The sequence below is a fragment of the Orycteropus afer genome, unplaced genomic scaffold (assembly GCF_000298275.1).
Source record: "Orycteropus afer afer isolate SDZICR_OR568_19922 unplaced genomic scaffold, OryAfe1.0 scaffold00029, whole genome shotgun sequence".
NCBI classification, from domain to species: domain Eukaryota; kingdom Metazoa; phylum Chordata; class Mammalia; order Tubulidentata; family Orycteropodidae; genus Orycteropus; species Orycteropus afer.
This window is the reverse complement of record NW_006921616.1, coordinates 5590495-5610920: the sequence shown is the minus strand read 5'-3', so window position 1 is coordinate 5610920 and position 20426 is coordinate 5590495. Positions and strand designations below refer to the sequence as shown.

The following is a 20426-nucleotide window of genomic DNA, read 5'->3' as shown; positions in this document are numbered from 1 at the left end:
AAAGAAAAGCCTCTAGCTTCAGTGGGCCGGGAGCAGGAGGCAGAGCTGAAGCCCAAGGCTGAGGGGCTTTCACCCAGCCCCTAGCACCTGGCACTTTGAACTTGGACTTAAAGCCTCCAGAGTGTAAGAGAATAAACTCCTATTTGTTAAGGCCATCCCATTTGTGATATACTCTTGTCAGAGCAGCTCTAGGGAACCAGAACACAGACCATCGTAATAAAGTGAGTCACACGAGTGTTTTGCTTTCCCGGTGTACATGAAAATTATGTTTATACCCTATGTAGTCTCATAAGTGTACAAGAGCATTATGAAAAAATTGGGAATATAGTGAGAGTGGCCACATGTGCCACGGAGTGAGCATGTGCCGTTGGAAAACGGGCACCGACAGACGTGCTTGATGCAGGACGGTCACAGACTTTGCATCTGTGAAAAGCAGTGTCTGCAGTGCTTGGTGAAGCAAGGTGTGCCTGGACACTGTGGGCAAATGCAGCGCTGAAAATCTCCTGTTACCTTAGAAATAACTGACAAGAAATGTTGAGTATTGATGAATGACTTATTGATACTTCCCAAGCTTTAGTGCAAATCAAAATTAGAACATTATTTAAAAGGATTCCAGGATAGGATGGACCTACTATGTGCCTATTTGTTGACATAAGTACTTGGTGAGAAAACAGATTTCGAAATGTGATCAGATAACTGCCTGAATTGAACACACAGGCCTGTGCCCCAGGTCTCTGCAGTATTCATTCGTGTGAGGCCTTGGGCCAGCCTTCAGTCTCTTCAGATCTCAGTTTTCTCATCTGTAAAGTGGGAGGAGTGACCTACATAATCTGGAAGGTACTTTTCAGGACTGGAACTACATGGATGTACATGGATTGTCAAAGTACATCCCATCTTACAAGCACCGCTGAAGTAGCTCTACAAATAGGAAGTTTTTGTGTTTGGTGGTATCAAGATGTGTTAATGGACTTAGCTATTTGGAGAAAAATAAAAATTGAATTCTTATGTCACACAAAATAAATACCAGGTGAATAAATAGTTAAACGTATAAAAATAAATGATTTTTAAAACATAGAAGAAATCATATGAATTTATATTCACTAAGTAGAAAGGGACTTTTTAGCCAAAGACAGAGGGGAAGGGGAGTCAAGAAAAGACACCAGTATGCTGTCTTTGCCTTTAATATTTGATATGCTTATGCATAAATGTACTTTTATACATAAATGTTTAAAATATCTGTTCCCCAAACTACCAAGAGTAAATCTAGAAGGCAAATAGGAAGAGACATTAGCAAAAATGTGGAAAACAAAAGCAATAATGTTAATAGAAATTTTTCTTACAAGTCAAGTCAATAAGAAAAGTAACACATAGTCAAACAGAAAAGAAGCAGATGTTAACATTTAATTTTAAAAAGTACACATAATTACATGGAAAGATCATGTCAGCCTTATAGCTTATCTAGGAAACACTTAAACGTGATAAAGTGTTTTTCTCAAATTGAGGACTCTAAATGGAAAACAGTTGAAAACTATTCATACCCTTCCACCAGGGTTTTCTGTTGCCATGTCTGTATATAGGTTTTCATTTTAAGCACAGGGATAGTATCAAGACCTTTCTTATACTTAACGTGAATATAAAATGACTTGGAAAAATGCTTATGATATAATTAGAAAAAAAGATGGGCAACCATATGCCTGAATGGCCCCACATTACCTGCACATGAGAGACAATCTCTGTGTCTACTTCTCAGTGATGAGCGGGTGCTCCGGGAGGTACTGGGAGGCTGGCGAAGCCCATGAGTGCTCTCAGATGGAAAAAGTAGCAACAGACGATGAAATCATAGTGCTCTTCCATAAAAACGTTGCCTTCCGTTAGCATCTAGAAGGCTAGGGGTTCTTAATAACCAGGAAGCATTTCCATATCTAGTGTGTTCCTTGCACTATCAGTTCTCAGTGAGCCAGGGCAGGTACATATGGGACTAACCCATGGGATTGAGTCCAGCTCCCAAAGACACTCTTGGACAGGTAGGCAGAGGTGCAGGAGCAGGCATTCAGATCACGTCACACAGCCGCACGACTCCGCTGTCTTCAGCTGGGCCAGCGGTGAAACACTTGCTTCACTAGGAAGAGTCGTGAGGGGTTTCTTTCCCCTTAATGATCAGACTGGGAAATGGAATTGTTTGAAGGCACTGTGTTCTTTATTTATTATGTATGTGAGTGTGTATATCTTACATCTACATATTAAAAATACACACGTCTTTAGAAGTGAGCCTTCTGTTTCCCTCAAATTCTTGAAGATGGAGTGAGCACCTCAAGGTATAAACCCTAGTGCATTGTTTAGCGTTTTCAATGGACCAGAAGTAAGACCAGGTGATGGAGAGAGCAAACCATGACAGGAAGTGCTCCTTGGAAGCGAGGACAGCGAGACTTGGTCTTGCTTACTTCAGCCCCGTTGTCAGGAGGGACCATCCCTGGAGAAGGAACCTATGCTTGATAAAGTAGAGGGGCAGCGTAAATGGGGAAGCCCCTCACGAGGTAGCTGACACGGTGGCTGTAACAGTGGGCGCAGACACACCTGCTGTCGTGAGGATACTACGGGACTGACAGGGTTCCATTGTTACATTGGGGGTCACAATGAGTCGGGTCATCTTGATGATGCCACCTAACAACAGCTTTTGATGTTCTGCTCTCTAATTGACAGGACTGGAAGGAAGCTATGTAGCCCTGCTATAAAATGGGGTATTACTTAGATTGGGGCCTTTTCTGTTGACACCATCCATGATTTACTTATTTTTCAGTTTTTCAGCGTAAGGGGGAAAGTGACTATCTGCTGATAATTGACAGTAGAAATATCGTTAGTATTTCATTTTATTCCAGAGAAATTGTCACCATCTGTTTCTAGAACCAAAGTAAATACTAGTTAGATTCCGATTGCCTTCTCAGAGTTGAATACTCTCAGTAAGGGTGTTCACTTTGCATGATAAGTGGGAGTTAATGAATGCCAGCAGATATTTCACGATCTTGGGGTCATGTAAAAGTCTTTCAGTTATTAAGAGATACAACACATGTTTTCCCTTTTATTTAAATAATTAAGGGGGGGGGACTAGTGGCAATTGACAAGTACCACGATTTAGCTTACTGTGTGGTGCCCAACCTTTTTTTTTTTAATGTAATTTTTTGTCGTTGAGAATACACACAGCAAATACACGCATTCAACAGTTTCTACATGTACAGTTCAGTCCCATTGGTGACAGTGAGCTATGCAACCGTCTCACCCTCCTTTCCTGGGTGGTTCCTCCCCCATGAACATACCCTCACTGCCCCTAAGTTTCCTGTCTGACCTTTCACGTTACTGTTGTCAGTGTGATCCCGTATACATCGATCTTAAAAGAACATGTTGCTCAGACACCCTTTAGTAGTTAGGCTAAACTATTGTTTGATTTTAAGAACATTTCTCAAAAATTTACTTCACGTTCCATATGATTTCTGTTTGAGCCACTGGATCCTTCATAGGAGGCTGTTTTTCAGTAAGTTCCATTTGAGAGTTTACCCTCTTAATGTTTCAGTTTGGGTCCTGTTGAAGCACTTAGGCACGTGGGAGCTAAGATAGGTAAGAACTTAAGTCTCCTAAGGTTAAATATATGCACTTCACTTACAAAGGAGCCCTGCTGGACAGTGCTTAAGCACTTCAAAACCCACTGGCGGTTCCACGGTTCCATGGGAGAAAAGGCCCTAGTGATCTGCTCCCATTAAGGTTACAGCCCCGGAAACCCTGTGGGGCAGTTCTGCTCTGTCATAAAAGGTTGCTAGGAATAGGAGTAGACGACAGCACACAACACAAAACAACTGTAATTTATTGAAGTGTTCCTCTTTGGCTGTGTAAGTTTTATTTTATGACATTATTAGTCTCAGCCTGGATGGCTGTTCAATTACAAAAAGAATGAGCTGCTTCAGGGGAGGACAGATCCTCAGTAGTATGTGCTGAATATTTACAGGGTTGGTGGGGCAGAAACTGGATCTGACGAGGAGTGTTTGAGAGTTCTCTCTCGTCACCTCGACACAGTATCCCTGTGGCTGAGACATTGTTCTTTTCTAAGCTGAGCGTTCATGCTGTAAGCATACTTACATGTTTTCTCAAGCCGAGGTTGAGTGCTAGCCTTTTAATTCCAGTAGGCCATCCATTTAGCATGGTGTGTGAGCATCCCTGGTGACTGCTGATGAATGCTGACAGGAACAGGTTGCATGTTCTGTGTGTGTGCGCCTTGGTTTTCATTCCCAGAAATAGCTGGTTCTTTTTGCTGACAGACACATTACACACAGGTGAGTGGTGGCGAGTTCGTTGCAGGTGTTTTGCTTTTCTCTGATGAAGGTGGTGATTGGCATATGTGTGGCTCTAATGACTCCTGTTTTCCTTCTTGTCTCTTGCTAGTAACATCCGCTGTTTCAAGATTGACCAGCCGTCAGCAGGAGACGCCTCCGGGGCCCCAGCAGTATGGAGCCACGGTTACACTGAAGCTTCCGGAGTGAAAAACAAGTACGTTGGGTGAGACTTTGAAGCGAGAACTGCCTCCCGCCGGCCTCACTTCCCTGGTGGGATGACAACAAACAGGACTGTGCACATGCTTTTCCCATGTAAAAGTTATTTGAGGATGTGTCCCCACAGTGAGGCTGCCCCATGACTGATATTTGAAAATCAAGCTTAGGCCTGCCTGGCGTGACATACGCTCTCTCTGTGAGAGATGTTGCTAGGACAGTGTAACTGACACATCATACCTGTGTGGGCCTCCAGGGTTTGGAAAAGGCCTCTGTACTGAAATGCATCCCTGCTCTTTTGAAAGCCTCTTTCTCTTTCTCTGAAGCCTGTTCACCAGCAGAGCAGCAACAGTGTTAAAGGAGAAGTGGCCTTGCTTGTCCCTCCTCCTGGTCACTTGCAGGGCTGCCCCGTCAGTAGTTCTGGGGAGCTTTTTTTCCACCTAAGTGAGCCGGGCAGCAGTCTGATGTCCAGTCACTTTCCATCAACTGTTTTTCCCACCACCGGGACCTGCCTGTCTCCGTTTCTTCTCCTTCTTCCCTGTTCTCAGCAGCCTGTTCTCTCTTAGCTACAGATACGCGTTTTCCTGAGAATTCTAATCAAGCTCTGCAGGCTTGCTTGTGTTTGATGTTGTCGTTGGGTGTCATCGAGTGGGCTTCCACTTGTAGCAGCCCCAGGTATAACAGACTTTATGAATGACCACATCATGAAGAGTTGCTGGTAAATTCGAGAACAGTTGAAAAACCTGGTTGCTATGGAGCTGACACTGACTCTTGTGACGGCGGGTGTCAGGACAGCCGGGCTTTTGGGAGTAGGTCACCACACCTTCCTTCTGGCGCTCCTGTGGGTACACGGGAGACCCCAGCATTCTGCTTAGCAGCCAAGTATGTGACCCATCTGCATCACCCACGGACTCCTAGGAAAGCAGAATTCTATAACCAAGAATATTTACAGTTTAATGAAGGTATGAGAGCACAGAGCATTGCGAGTAGGGGAAGAACAGAAACTGGACAGGGGTCCAATAAGAGCCCAATAGTATTCAGGCCTGGATCCACATTAGAATTAATCAAGTGGACAACTTAAAAGAAACAACAGAAACTCGCCCACCCAGACGACTTAAATCAGTGTTTTAAAATGTCCCTGGTGAGTCTCAGGGGCCACTGACTAGCTGATGACCCTTCATGAACAGAAGCGGGGGAGCTGCTGCCATCCCGACTGGTTCTCTTTGGGGCAGAAAGCAGTCACCTCGAGCTCGGCGGGGGCACCGGGAGCCTCCCCTCCTTCACCCAGGCTGTGGCTTGTGCTGTGCAGCTAGCACAGAGGTGGCCCCAGGTGAACAGGCTACCAGCAGAAGGTCAACCCATTCTCCCGAGCTCTGCTTGTGTTATTTCTAGGTTCTTCTCACTATAGACCATGGTACTTGGGACAGGGAGAGAATTAATGCAGTTTAATGCCTTCAGAGTTCTTCCTGAAGATCAGTCACTTTTTGGATTAAAGGACCTAATGTTTCACTTACAGACTCCAGTATGTGAAACTGTTAAGTCCAGAACAGTGATGTGAAATCCAGGAGTGGCTTTGAAACATCTAAGGACATTAAAATTTATTATCTGCTCTCATATATTAATGAAACAAGTGACCAAGTAGATGATGATTTTTTTTTTTAATTTTTTTGTGTGAATGTGTGTGAAAATATACACAACAAAGCACTCATTCAACAGTGTCTGCGTGTATGAGCGATGCCATTGGTCACACTCTTCACACTGGGTCACCGTTCTCTACCCTCCGTTGATTTATCCTCTGGGCCCCTTAAAGTTCTCAACTGCACTTCAGAATGCGATTTGGATTTTTAAAAAAAAAAAAAAAACCTTTGATTATATAGGTAGTCCCCAACTTACAACATATTTGAGTTACCTGCAAAAAGGGCAGGGAGGCCACATGTTCTGACCTCCTCTAACCCTACAAGGGGAAGGCAGGATTACCAGCAGTAACCCAAGGCCTATTACTGCAAGGCCAGACATGCTGCCTACAGCCCTTTCACCAACCGTTCCTCCCAAGGCATCCACCACCTCTCTCCTGGGTTCGATAATTCACTGCAGTGGCCACATAGAACTCACAGATTACGGGGTTTATTAGGGAAGCACCAGGCTACAACTCAAGTTCAGGAAGAATGCTCAGTCTCTATCCCAGCCCACCGTCCCTCAGCCAAGAGTCTCTCACAGTCTCTTTCCCAGCAGTGCTGGTCCCTCGGTGTCTCACTCAGCAATGCATGTCTCTCGCATCTCTTTCCCAGCAGCACGTGTCTCTTTCAGGGGCGCGTGTCTCTTTCAGCAGCACGTCTTCCTCCACCAGCAGTCAGAGAGAGTTCTGCCTCCAGGAGGTCTCCTTTAGAGCCCACAGGGTGGTCAAACTAGCCAATTATAGCATCAGAACTCTAAGCACCTGAGAGAGAGTGGGCACCTCCCAGAACATTGTTTTGTGCCACTCCCAACAGAAATACTCCAGGTGGACACCTTCAGCAATCGGGAGCTCCTCAGTTGCTCATAGCAAATTCCACCTTGGAGTTTACAAAGACTTATGGGTAGAAAAGCCACACAAAGTAATTTACTACACTGCATTACCTCAAACCACACTTACCACCATCCACTTTTTGTTTTGCTTTTTAATATTAGTAATATTACCACATATGTTGCTGCAGCATGGATTTGATGATGTTATTCTCATGCCAACCCCCTAACACAAATGAAAGTCAGATTTATAAAAATACTCATAATAAAAGGCAATGAAAACTTAACCAAGAAAAAAACGAGGTATCCGACTTCACGCTGGACCAGATTTACAACCGAGTCGTTGGGAGGGAGCCCCGTCCTAAGTGGAGAGTTACGCGCATTGAAGAATCCTGGAGGTACTGGGGGTATGGGAAATACGTGAGCAATGAGAACAGGACTCTGAACCATCCTGAAGTGGACACGCCCGTAAGTCACCATGTAGATCAAGAAGCGGAGCCTTCACAGCCCTGCTGGGCGTCCCATGTCTTCCTCCCCTTCCTCTATTGCCCTTGTTTTCATACTCGTCAGTTTTGCCCACAGAAGTTTCTCAAGTGTTTTGTTTTCGCGTTGTGGACAAAGCAGTGATTTAAGCAAGTAGCTTGCTGCTTGCCCTCTTGAGGGGAGGCAAGAACTGTCTGGTCTCTGCCTCCAAGTCTCACTGACAACTACTCCCTTCTCTCCCTCCCTCCCTCTCAGGTCACTTGAGACTCTTGGGGGAAACCCAGGCAGGGAGCTACACTCGGAAAAAGTAGGTTCTGACTCAGAATGAAAAATTTCATTTCAGGAGGGTTCAGAGGAAAAGATACCCTAACCATGATCATTACTGTCCTTTTTTAAAGCACATTATTTCCTTTTTTAATTCAGAACACACACCCACTTTCTGACTAGGAAGGGGTCTCAGGAGGAGGAGGTGATTGAATATTGTAGAAGTGAACTTTGTTTCTAATTGCCATATCACCTAGAATGACTTAGAAACGCTAGGACAAAAGTCCAACTGACTGTGAACCTGGGTTGCAGACTTATTTGTGTATGACTTTGGACGGTCCTTGACTTCTTGCTTAATTTTCTTTCTGTAAAATGGCACTGAAAATATGCCTGCTTCATAGGGTGGTTGTAAGGATCACATGAATTATGTATGTGAAGTACCTGGAACAGTGCCCACCTAGTTAAGTGTTGTTGCTGTTAGGTGTCATCGAGTCGGCTCTGACTCACAGTGACCCCGTGAACAACAGAAGAAAACACTGCCTGGTCCCGTGCCAGCCTCGCAGTCCTTGCTACACCCGAGCCCATCGTTGCAGCCACTGTGTCTATCCATCTCGTTGAGGGTCTTCCCCTATTTCGCTGACCCTCCGCTTTACCAAGCTTGATATCCTTCTCCTGGGAATGGTCCTTCTGACAACATGACCCAAGTAGGTGAGACAAAGTCTGGCCATTCTCATTTCTAAGGAACATTCAAGCTGTACTTCTTCGAGGATGGATTTGTTCATTTTACTTGGATTCCCAATCAACAGTGGCAGTCCATGTTATTTTCAGCATTCTTCATCAATACCACAATTCAAAAGCATTAGTAATTGTTCAGTCTTCCTTGTTCATTGTCCAGTTTCCACATGCATATGTGGTGATTATACCATGGCTTGGGTTAGGTACAGCTTAGTCTTCAAAGTGATATCTTTGTTCTTTAACCTTTTAAAGAGGTCTTTTGCAGCATATTTGCCCAGTGCAATACAATGTCTGATCTCTTGACTGCTGCTTCCTTGGCTGTTGACTGTGGATCCAAGTAAAATGAAATCCTTGACAACTTCAATCTTTTCTCCATTTATCATGATGTTGCTTATTGATCCAGTTGTGAGGATTTTTGTTTTCTTTTGTTGAGGTATAATCCATACTGAAGGCTGTAGTCTTTGATCTTCATCAGTAGGCGCTTCAAGTCATCTTCACTTTCGGCAAGCAGGTTGTGTAATCTGCATATCACAGGTTGTTAATGAGTCTTCTTCCAATCCTGATAGCATGCTCTTCTTCATATAATCCATCTTCTTGGATTATTTGCTCAGCATACAGATTGATTAAGTATGGTGAAAGGGTACAACCCTGACGCACACTCTTCCTAATTTTAAACCATATCATATGCCCTTGTTCTCTTCAAATGACAGCCTTTTGGTCTATGTACAGGTTCCTCATGAGTGCAATTAAGTATTCTGGAATTCCCATTCTTGTCAATGTTATCTATAATTTGTTGTGAACCACATAGTTGAATGTGAGAGCTGGACAATGAATAAGGAAGACCGAAGAAGAAGTGATGCTTTTGAGCTGTGGTGTTGGCAAAGAATGCTGAAAGTACCGTGGACTGATAAAAGAATGAACAGGTCTGTCTTGGAAGAAGTACAGCTGGAATGCTCCTTGGATGCGAGAATGGTCAGACTTTGTCTTACATACTTTTGTCATGTTGTCATAAGGGACCATTCCCTAGAGAAGGATGTCATGCTTGGGAAGGTGGAGGGTCGATGAAAGAGGGGAAGGCCCCTTAACAAGGTGGATTGACACGGTGGCAGCGTCGATGTGCTCAAGTATAGCAAGAATCGTGGAGCTGGCACAGGTTCAGGAGGTATTTCGTTCTGCTGTGCGTAGGGTCGCTATGAGTCGGAGACAACTCAATGGCACCTAACAACAAAACATAGTCAAATGCCGTTGCACAGTCAATTTAATACAGGTAAACATCTTTCTGGTATTCTTCGCTTTCAGCCAAGAACTATCTGACATCAGCAATGATATCTCTCATTCTACATCCTCTTCTGAATCCAGCTTGCATTTCTGGAAGTTCTCTGTCAATATACTGCTGCAACCATTTTTGAATTATCTTCTGCAAAAATTTACTTGCATATGATATTGTTCAATGATTTCAGCTTTCTGTTGGATCACCTTTCTTTGGAATGGGTACACATATGAATTTCTTCCAGTCAGTTGGTCAGGTAGCTGTCTTCCAAATTTCTTGGCATAAGACGAGTAAGTACTTCTAGTACAGCATCCCTTTGCTGAAACATCTCAGTGGGTATTCCATCAATTCCTGCAACTTTGATTTTCACCAGTTCCTTCAGTGCAGCTTCAGTTTCTTCCTTCAGTACCATTCATGCTTGATCATATGCCACCTCCTGAAATAGTTGCTCATAAACCAGTTCTATTATGTACAGTGATTTTGTGTATTATTTCCATCTTCTTTTGATACTTACTGAATCATTCAATATTTTGCCCATGGAATCTTTCAGTATTGCAACTTGAGGCTTGAATTTTTTCTTCAGCTTTCAGTTTGAGAAATGCCAAGTGTGTTTTTCCCTTTTGATTTTCAAACTCCGGGTCTTTGCACATTTTGTTGTAATAATTGACTTTATCTTATCAAGTTGCTCTTTGAAATCTTCTGCTCAGCTCTTTTATTTTGTCATTTCTTCCATTTGCTTGAGCTATTCTCCATTCAAGGACAAGTTTCAGAGTCTCTTCTGACATCCATTTTGGTCTTTTCTTCTTTTCCTGTCTTTTTAATGACCTCTTGCTTTCATTATGGATGATGTTCTTAATGTCATCCTATAATCCATCTGGTTTTCGGTCATTGGTGTTCAGTGCATCAAATCTACTCATATGGTCTCTAAATTCAGATGGGATATAATCAAGGTCATATTTTGGCTCTTGTGGACTTGTTTTAATTGTCTTCAGCTTCAACTTGCACTTGCATATAAACAATTTATGACCTGTTCCACAATCATCTCCTGGCCTTGTTTTGGCTGAAGATCGTGAACTTCTCCATCGCCTCTTTCCACCGAGGTAATCGATCTGATTACTGCATTCCATCTGACGAGGTCCACCTGTATGATGTTGTTTTGTTGTTGTTGTGTGTCATCAAGTAGGACCCGACTCATAGCAACCCCTCCTTGGATTGCTGAGGCAGTATCACTACGGAAGTAGACTGCCCCATCTTCCTTCTGAGGAGTGGCTGGTGGGTTTGAACCGCCCACCTTCTGATTAGTAGTCAAGTGCCTTAGCCACTATGCTACCAGAGTTCCTGTCCACTTGTATAGCCACCGTTTATGTTGTTGAAAAAAGGTACTTGCAATGAATAAGTCATTGGTCTTGCAAAATTCTATCATTAGATCTCTAACATCATTTCTGACACCAATGCCTTATTTTCCAGTTATCAGTGGTTCTTCATTTCCAACTTTTGCATTCCAGTCACCAGTGATAATTAACACATCCTGATTGCATGTTTGGTCAATTTCAGACTGCAGAAGCTGATAAAAATCTTCAATTTCCTCATCTCTGGCTTTAGTGGTTGGTGCATAAATGTGAATAATAGTCGTATTAACTAGTCTTCCTTGTAGGTATATGGATATTATCCTGCCACTGCATTGTACTTCAGGATAGATCTTCAAACATTCTTTGTGATGGTGAATGCAACAGCATTCCTCTTCAGTTTGGCATTCCTGCCATAGTAGATCATATGATGGTCTGATCCAAATTTCCTGCCATAGTAGATCATATGACGGTCTGATCCAGATGGCCAAAACTAGTCCACTTCAGCTCATGCCTAGGATATTGATCTTTATGCGTCCCATTTCATTTTTGACAACTTCCAATTTTCCTAGATTCGTACTTCACACATTTTACATTCTGATTATTACTAGATGTTTGCAGCTGTTTCTTCCCATTTTGAGTCATTAACTCATTGAGTTGTTAAGTTTTAGCTACTACTGTTACTAATGATAATGGTTATGAGCATTATTTTTTATCCCAAATAAATAATAAGTTTATATATATATGGTATTATCTGCCTGGTAACAACAACAACAAAACGTTGCCACTGAGTTGATTCCTACTCCTAGTTACCCTGTGGGACAGAGTAGAACTGCCTCTAAGACTTCCAAGGCTATAGATCTTTACAGATGCAGACTGCCACATCTTCCTCCCACAGAGTCTGGTGAGTTCAAACCACCAACCTTTCACTTGGCAGCCAAGCACTTAACCCAGGCCTTCACACTGGTTCTTCAAAGTTCAGTTCATGACCAAGGAAGTGAAACCGAAATAGAGCTGGATTTTTAAAATTTGATTGAACCAGAACACTAACTGGAACAGGAAAAATAATGAGTCAAAGCCTTCCTAGAAACATAATCTCCATTTTAGAAAACAAGGCCACCATGTGCATTGCATAGCAACAAAACCTTGTCCATAGGATTTTATGCAGAGTTGGAAACAGTGGTGCCAGGCTCAAAGATGGCAGCCACCCATGACACTGTGGATGTGTGGTGTTCTCCACAGTCCTGACAGAACCTAGTCTCACACATCAAGTTTCTGAAAAGGCACAGTGTGCCCCTTCTGAGTTTCTGATTCCAGGGCTTTGACACGTAATATTTCCAATTCTAGTCGTTGTGGATGACTCAAATTTTAAGAACTAAAATCTCTTCTGGTTTCACTTAGTTAGCTATGATTAAACTCATTCAAACTGGTTCAAACCCCTAGCTTAACCACTGTGCCAACGTAAACCCCACTGTCATCAAGTCACTTGACTCATCACAACCGTCATTAGGTTTCCAAAGACTGTAAATCTTCATGGGAGTAGATTGCCTCATTCTTCCTTCTGTGGAGCAACTGGTGAGTTCAAACCACCCATCTTCTGGTTAGTGGCCCAATGCCTTAACCATATCAAAACCAAACTCACTGCCGTGGAGTCAGATCCGACACGTAGCTACCCCTCCTTTGGTATCTGAGGCAGTATCTCTATGGAAGTAGATTGCCCAGTTTTCCTTCCCAGGAGTGGCTGGTGGGTTTGAATGTCCAGCCTTCTGGTTAGCAGTCAGATGCCTTAGGCACTACACCACCAGAGCTCTGGCCTTAACCATAGCTGGTGCTTAATACTTTTTTTTTTTTTTTTTTTTAATCATATACCATTAAAAATCCTAAGTTATATAAAGTAAATACACTTTTTTTTGTATTTATACCTTTTTTTAGTGTAGAATTCTGCCGGTTTTTACAAAAGCATGTAATCATGTAACTGCCACCACAATCAAGATAACAGAGCTATTCCATCGCCCCACAAAACTTCCCCATGCCCCTCAGTTGTCAGTCTGCTCCCCCCCCCATCCCTGATACATGTTAGCTAGGATCAGTTTACCTATCTTTAATCTGTCAGGAGTCACGAAGAAAGAGACATGACCGTGCTGTTGTAGTCTGTGAGCCCACATGGAGTCGGCAAAGCTGAAAATTATAAAAGGGTTGGACTGGGACAGATAAGGAAAGATGAGTGGACTTAGCACAAAAGCCTCTTGTGTTGCAGGTTGTGCGTTGCAGCCCTGTCAGTGAACAACTTCTGCGACAACCGGGAGGCCCTGTATGGCGTGTTTGATGGAGACCGCAATGTGGAGGTGCCCTACCTTCTCCAGTGCACCATGAGTGACGTTCTGGCAGAAGAGCTGCAGAAGACAAAGCATGAAGAGGAGTACATGGCCAACACGTTCATTGTCATGCAGAGGTAGGCTGGGAGCCCTGCAGTGGCCCCTCTGCTGGAAGTAGTGGCCAGCACATTCATTGTCACGCAGAGGTAGGCTGGGAGCCCTGCAGTGGCCCCTGTTGGAAGACAGGAGCTCAGAGCATTCTTGCTGAACATGGTCACTTCAGGTGCATTCAGGCAAGTGGACATGACCTGAGCATCAGGGGTGAGCTGCACTGCATTGTGGTGTCCCGCCTTGTATGAGGCTGGGTCAACGGACCTCACAGTTGTGTCCTGCTTCCAGATTTCTCCAGGATGTTCACAACACCCCCTTCCCCAAATCCACAAAATCCAGAGGCCCCTTAGACCTGTGACGTGTAGGCTTCTCTTTGTAACAAACTGTTTTCCATCCCCTCATGAAATACCTTTTGTAGGTTTGAAATAGTGTATGCACATTAGCTTGGCTGACATGGTCAAATTTTAGACTTGGGAGTACAATGCTTTTTTGTATGGTGTGGCCTTCCACCCCCCACCCCCATTCATCACTGCGTTTCAAGAACCCTGGGCCATTTCCTAAAGCTTTCACCTTTGATGGTGCTTTAGGTCACCCTACAAATATGGGATGTGGTTTGTAACTCTCGGGGCTGGGTGTTATAAAGAGGCCCTCATTCAAAGAATTGCTTGTTCTTTTGTCACTGGGATGGCTTTGTAGGTTGTAAGGGAATTCCCTGTCTGTAACTGTCATCCTGCAAATGCTTGCTGAGGTGAGACCCACTAGGAAGTTAGAGTGAGTCCTGGTGCGCAAAGGTCACTGCAACAATGGAGATGACCTCTCTCTCCCAAATCTCTTCCTTAACGATGTTTCAAGGAAGTAGCTTCATAACAAGGAGACATATCTGCTAAGGGCCGCCACTTCAGAACAGCCTTTAAAGTTGGCCCTAAGTCAGGGAGGCCAGCCCAGTGAGGCGCTCTGCTGCTCCACACGTCTGTCTTTCCAGTTCTCAGCTTACGCGCCCTATTAGCCACTGAATGTTGATAACAGCTAACATTTAGTGAGGCTGTCCTGTGTCCCAACCATTACTCTAAATATTTACTTTACATGCTGTGAATGTTAGCCTGTGAGATTAGTAATGTTACTCGTCTTACTTTACTGATGAGAAACTGAGGTACAGAGAGCCTAAGACCCTAAGAGGCAGTAACTGGTGGATCCAGGATTTGATCCCAGGCAGTTAAGAGTCCAAAGAGTGTTCTCTCAGCTACTGAGAAAATCTGCTGTTCGGTTTTTACCACCATGTTGCCCTAAAAGGAAAAGCAAACACATACTACACACTGTGCCACACACACACTGCATCCCACACATGCATCCCACAACCCTAGGACATCTACTTTTATAGACCCCCAAGCACAGAAACCAGGACCCCTAAACTCTTGAGGACTAGCACTGCCAGCTGTACTTCTCACAAACGCCAGCTGGCTTCTGCTGAAAGGAAACCGTTGTGCCTTGGAGAGGAGGAGCCCAGAGCCAGCTCGGAGAGTCCTGCAAGGCCAGGAGTTGGGGGCTTCGAGACCCGGATTGGAGGCCCATCTCCAGTGTCTTTGCAGATCTCTTACTTTCCACGTTTGTCAGTAGGATGTGGGATATGGGATGAGCTTTTTGATCCTTAGGAGAACTGTGTGGTTTTTTGCATGATCTCCTGAGTGGTAGGAGTAGGCAGCCTGGTTTCCATTGTTGCTATTGGCACTTGATTCACTTAGCCACGCGATAGGAGCCGGCACTACCCGAGAATCTGCCTTTGTAAGACGGGCGGCCATGTCAGCCTTGCTCCTCACCACCCAGGAACAGCAGAGCCCAGGAAGTGTTGCCCTTTTGGGGGAATCATTACAGGAGTGCTTTAGCCATATTGAACTGTGGCGCTTGTGTTCCGATAAGTCTGTGCGTTAGTGACTGCAGATAGAAAGGTAAATGGCAAGTAGTGTGGCACTGCATTTCTGTTAGACGGTCCTGTGTGAATGTCCTGGAATAGTTCTAGAATAGACAGTACTGTCCCAGAAGGCTTCATTGCGTAGCACAAGAGCATGAATGGTCCAGGACGTAAAGCTTACACCAGCCATCATCTTATGAGAGAGAAGGGGTAGTCAGTCATTCAGAAGTACATGTGTCACTGGGCGTAATATTTAATTTAACCTGCTCTTAAATGGTGCCTTGCGTTTACCTGTCCTGGGAGCAGAGGAGATTTAGAGGTGGTGGGAAGAGAAGTGGCACTTACTGCTGTCCTTGGAGTGATGGTGCAGTCTGTGGTCTAGAGAGACACAGTTCCAAGGGCTTCTTTGGTCCAGGGCACTCCTGTGCTCCAGGGCTGAGGTGACACTCCCTGTTGGCAGCAGCTCCTTTGTGAACGAGGTGTGTGATGTCCAGTTCCCTGGGCATTTGCTCTGAGAAGCTGTGAAAGAGGCTGAACCAAACTCCTCAGTCTCTCTTTGCTCCTGGCCTGGCCTACAGTCTTCCGTGGAATTAACAAAACTCATGCATGATGGGCTACGTTTGAGTTTTTACTCTTTGGATTCCAGGAAACTTGGCACTGCTGGGCAGAAACTCGGAGGCGCTGCTGTCCTTTGTCATATCAAGCATGACCCTGTGGACCCAGGTGGGTCTTTCACCTTGACCTCAGCTAATGTGGGCAAGTGCCAGACGGTTCTCTGTCGGAATGGGAAGCCATTGCCTCTGTCCAGATCGTACATCATGAGCTGTGAGGAAGAACTGAAGAGGATCAAGCAGCACAAGGCCATCATCACGGAGGTGAGTGGACGAATGGTTTTCCTTGGGATGGCAGGATGGCAGGGTCATGGCAGAAGCAAGTTAGGTAGCATTTCCGTTCAAAGAACATTCTCTCAAGTTGGATTAAAATAAAAATTCCCTAGGCATAGTGCCATACAGCAGATTCTGTGTATGAGATGTCCACGGGCGTGATAATACGTGAGACTCTGAAGCATCCGTCACATGCCGTCGGAGTCCTGTCCTGTGCTGTGCTGAGTCCTGCCTGGGCTTCGCACATTGGACCCACTGGACCTTCGTGGCTACTCTACACAGGCACAGGTTTGGTGACTGTGGGCTCTGCTCCAACCCTGAAATGACACTGCTGATGTTCAGATCCTTGCTCTGCCACTGGTAGGCTGTGACCTTTATACCTCTGTTTCCCCATCTGCAAAGTGGAAGCAGTGATGTATCAGAACTTCAGAGTACATTGTGTGTGTGTGTGCACACGTGCTCGTGTGCCTGTGCAAATATGGACAGGTGTGGTTTGGGTTCCTGCTTCCTGTGTCCCATGTAAGTAAGGCAGCAGTTCACCTGGGCTGTTTTGTCCCCCAGGAGATGGTTGGCAAGGTCTGGAGGTTTCTGTGGTTGTCAGCTTGAGGGAGGGGGTGCCGGTATATAGCCGGCAAGGCCAGGAATGCTGTTCAGCATCCCACAATGCACAGGACACAATTCTCAGACACCCTCAACAAGGAGTCAGGAGGCCCAAAATGTCAGTAGTGCAATTACATTGAACAAAACTCATTCCCAGTAAAACTGCCAGTGAGTAGTTAATTCATCGCAGACTGTAGAGCCCCCCAGTGCCTGGGATGTGCTGTGGGGTTCATCTGCCCACACGAAGTTCACAGCCTCATAAAGGAGCAAAAACATCCAGAGCTGGTGGAGTTCAAGATGGGCTGTGGGGGGAATCTGTGCCCATAAATAAAACAGCAGATTCCAGCTGGGCCTTGATAAGGTCTGGAAAGACGCAGAATGTCCCGTGGGGTCTGTGGGAACCCTGCCTAGTCTGGAGGCGGGGGGATGAAAGTGGGTGGTAGGCATTGTCCGGCATCTGGGCAGCAGGCAGCCTGAGACTTTACAGAAGGTATTGGAGCAGATGCTCCTCACGACCAAAGATGGTGTCTTCTTCACTTTGGCCTGAATGGCTGATTATTCAACCCCCGTCAGTTTTCTTGCTATGCTACCTTGAGACATGCCTCCCAAACACATGCACACACCCATGCGTGCACACACATGCACACACCATTGGTCCTCGTGGGGAGAAATTGAAGGTGTTGGGTAGAGCAGCAAAAGTAGGTTTTGCCAAATTTCAGTCTCCACGAAGCACAAATTATGTCAGTAGAATGAAGGAAGCTTAAATGTACCTTTAAGAATGCTACTGGTGTGCGAGTGTGGCCTGGAAGGTTGTGTGGAAAGTTAGGGATGGCAGAGGGTTAAAGCTAAAACCCATTGCCCCCAGAACACCAAGCAAACCCCTTACAGAATCACAAAGGAAAGTGGTAGGGTGAGTAGGAAGTGGTGATTCTCTCCAAGAAACACTTGCTCAAGGGAGACAGACACATCCGCCATAAGGGAGCCTTTACTGGAAATAGGTACATTGTAGGCAGCACTTTGCACAATCACCAAAAGGTAGAAACATCCCAAATGCCATCAGCAGATGAACGGATAAACACACTGTAGTTTATGTATATGCAGCGGAATATTACTCAGCAGTAAAGAGGAATGAAGTCCTTAATGCATGCTACACCATGGACGAAGCCTGAAAACATGCAGGGCAAGGAAAAGACAAACGTGTGACTCCACATACATGGCATAGGAGAGATGTAGAAACCAAAGTTAATTAGTGGTTAACCGGCAGGGGAGGAGCTTTTGCTGAGGGCAGTGCCTTTACGTCAGTGGCGCTGACGTCAGTGGCGGTGGAGTGATTGGGAAGAGGGACAGGTCGCAGAGCATGAAGAACCTACTCGGTGTTGCTGACGATATCCGCAGAGAACAGTGAGCTGGTGGGTGTCCTGCTGTTTGTGTTTTCACATAATAATAGGTAAAAAAAAGAAAGAAAGAAACGGGCGGGTAGAAGCACTTTGTAGACTTGAGAACCTCGAACTTGTAAGACCAGAGGACTGAGCTGGTTCCCGGACGACTCCCTCTCCCCTTGGCATTGTGAATAAAGGTCACTTTGCTGGCACATGGTATAAGACTTGGGCTAGTGCTTAAAGTGACAGGAGCCCGGCTGAACAGAAGCCAGGAGACTGCCTCTTCCGTCTGCTACCAGGAAAGTGAGTTCAAGGAAATTTTTAAGAACTGGCCCTTCTCAGGCATGTGGGTTCTCGCCCTGCTAGTCACACCAGGATTTTCTCCCCCAAATCAATACCGGTGGTTTTTGTTGTTTTGTGGTGTTTTTAACTTTCTTAAATATACCAGTGACCATCTCATCTTCTAGAACTCAAACACTGCCCGTTCTTGGGTGATTATAGGGGGAACAGGACTTGGGGGACATTATGTTGATTCACCTGCCTGCGTGTCTGCTCCCCAAACCAAACCAAACTCGCTGCCATCAAGCTGATTCCAACTCGTAGCAACCCTATAGGACAGAGTAGAACTGGGACTTCTAGTCTGTAACTCCTTACAGAAGCAGACTGCCTCATCTTTCTCCTGCAGAGCAGCTGGTGGCTTCAAAGTGCCGACCTTTTTGTTAGCAGCCAAATACTTCACCACTGTGCCACCAGAGCTCCTGCGTGTCTGCTCGGGAGTATAGGAGGAGTTCATCAGGCAGGCTTGCTGTGCGAGGTTAGATGGTGGTTTGCTTTACACAGTTCAACATGGTTCCAGTAGAGGGAAAGCCTGAAACGTTGCCTGCCCAGCCTACCAGGGCTTTCTGGGGGCAGGAGTCCTGCCCTCTGGGGATCCCCTGCGCTTTCCCTGGGGGCCTGTCCTCAGAAGCCGGCGGGAAGGTCCCAGCCCCCCCAGGTATGGAGCGCTAACTCTCTGGGCCCTTCCTCCTGCAGGACGGCAAGGTGAACGGCGTGACCGAGTCCACCCGCATCCTGGGCTACACCTTCCTGCACCCCAGCGTGGTGCCTCGCCCCCACGTGCAGTCGGTGACGCTGACCCCCCAGGACGAGTTCTTCATCCTGGGCAGCAAGGGCTTGTGGGACAGCCTGTCCGCCGAGGAGGCCGTGGAGGCCGTGCGCCACGTGCCCGACGCCCTGGCCGCCGCCAAGAAGCTGTGCACACTGGCGCAGAGCTACGGCTGCCGCGACAGCATCAGCGCGGTGGTGGTGCAGCTCAGCGTCACCGAGGACGGCTTCTGCTGCTGCGAGCTCGGCGCCGGCGGCCCGGGGCCCCCGCCCAGCCCGGGCCTCTACCCGCCGGCGGTCCACGTGGCCATCAAGGACCGGGCCCCCGACGGGCTGGGCGTGCCCTCCTCCAGCAGCGGCATGGCCTCGGAGATGAGCAGCGAGCTCTCCACCTCGGAGATGAGCAGCGAGGTGGGCTCCACGGCCTCGGACGAGCCCCCGCCCGGCGCGCTGACCGAGAGCGGCCCCGCGTGCCCCGGCGAGCAGCGCTGCGTGCTGCACCCCGTGTGCCTGCCCACCTCCTTCCAGCGCCAGCTGTCCAGCGCCACCTTCTCCAGCGCCTTCTCGGACAACGGGCTGGACAGCGACGACGAGCAGCCCATCGAGGGCGTGTTCAGCAACGGCAGCCGGGTGGAGGTGGAGGCGGACGTGCACTGCAGCCGCGCCAAGGCGCGCGAGCCGCCGCAGGGCCTGCCGCAGGCGCCGGCCGAGGCCAGCGACGAGGGCATCGTCATCAGCGCCAACGAGGACGAGCCAGGCCTGCCCAGGAAGGCGGACTGCGCAGCAGGGGGCGCCGCGGGGCGCCGGAGGCCCAACGGCTCGGTCGCGCCCCAGGAGAGGAGCCACAACGTGATCGAGGTGGCCATGGACGCGCCCCTCCGAAAGCCTGGCGGCTACTTCGCGGCCCCCGCGCAGCCGGATCCCGAGGACCAGTTGATCATTCCCCCGGAGCTGGAGGAGGAGGTCAAGGAGATGATGAAGCATCACCAGGGCCC

The 20426-nt window shown here is 46.7% G+C and overlaps 1 protein-coding gene across 1 annotated transcript in view; it reads left to right on the top strand.

The window, feature by feature from the left end:
- Nucleotides 1-20426, top strand: part of PHLPP1 (PH domain and leucine rich repeat protein phosphatase 1) — a gene marked incomplete at its 5' end in the record, with an annotated part of 364409 nt that overhangs the window by 245704 nt on the left and 98279 nt on the right. Inside the window, 4 exons of the mRNA XM_007935540.1 lie at nt 4429-4533; nt 13390-13584; nt 16111-16339; nt 19360-20422. Coding sequence (XP_007933731.1) covers nt 4429-4533; nt 13390-13584; nt 16111-16339; nt 19360-20422 — 1592 coding nt within the window. The remainder of the gene's footprint in view (nt 1-4428; nt 4534-13389; nt 13585-16110; nt 16340-19359; nt 20423-20426) is intronic.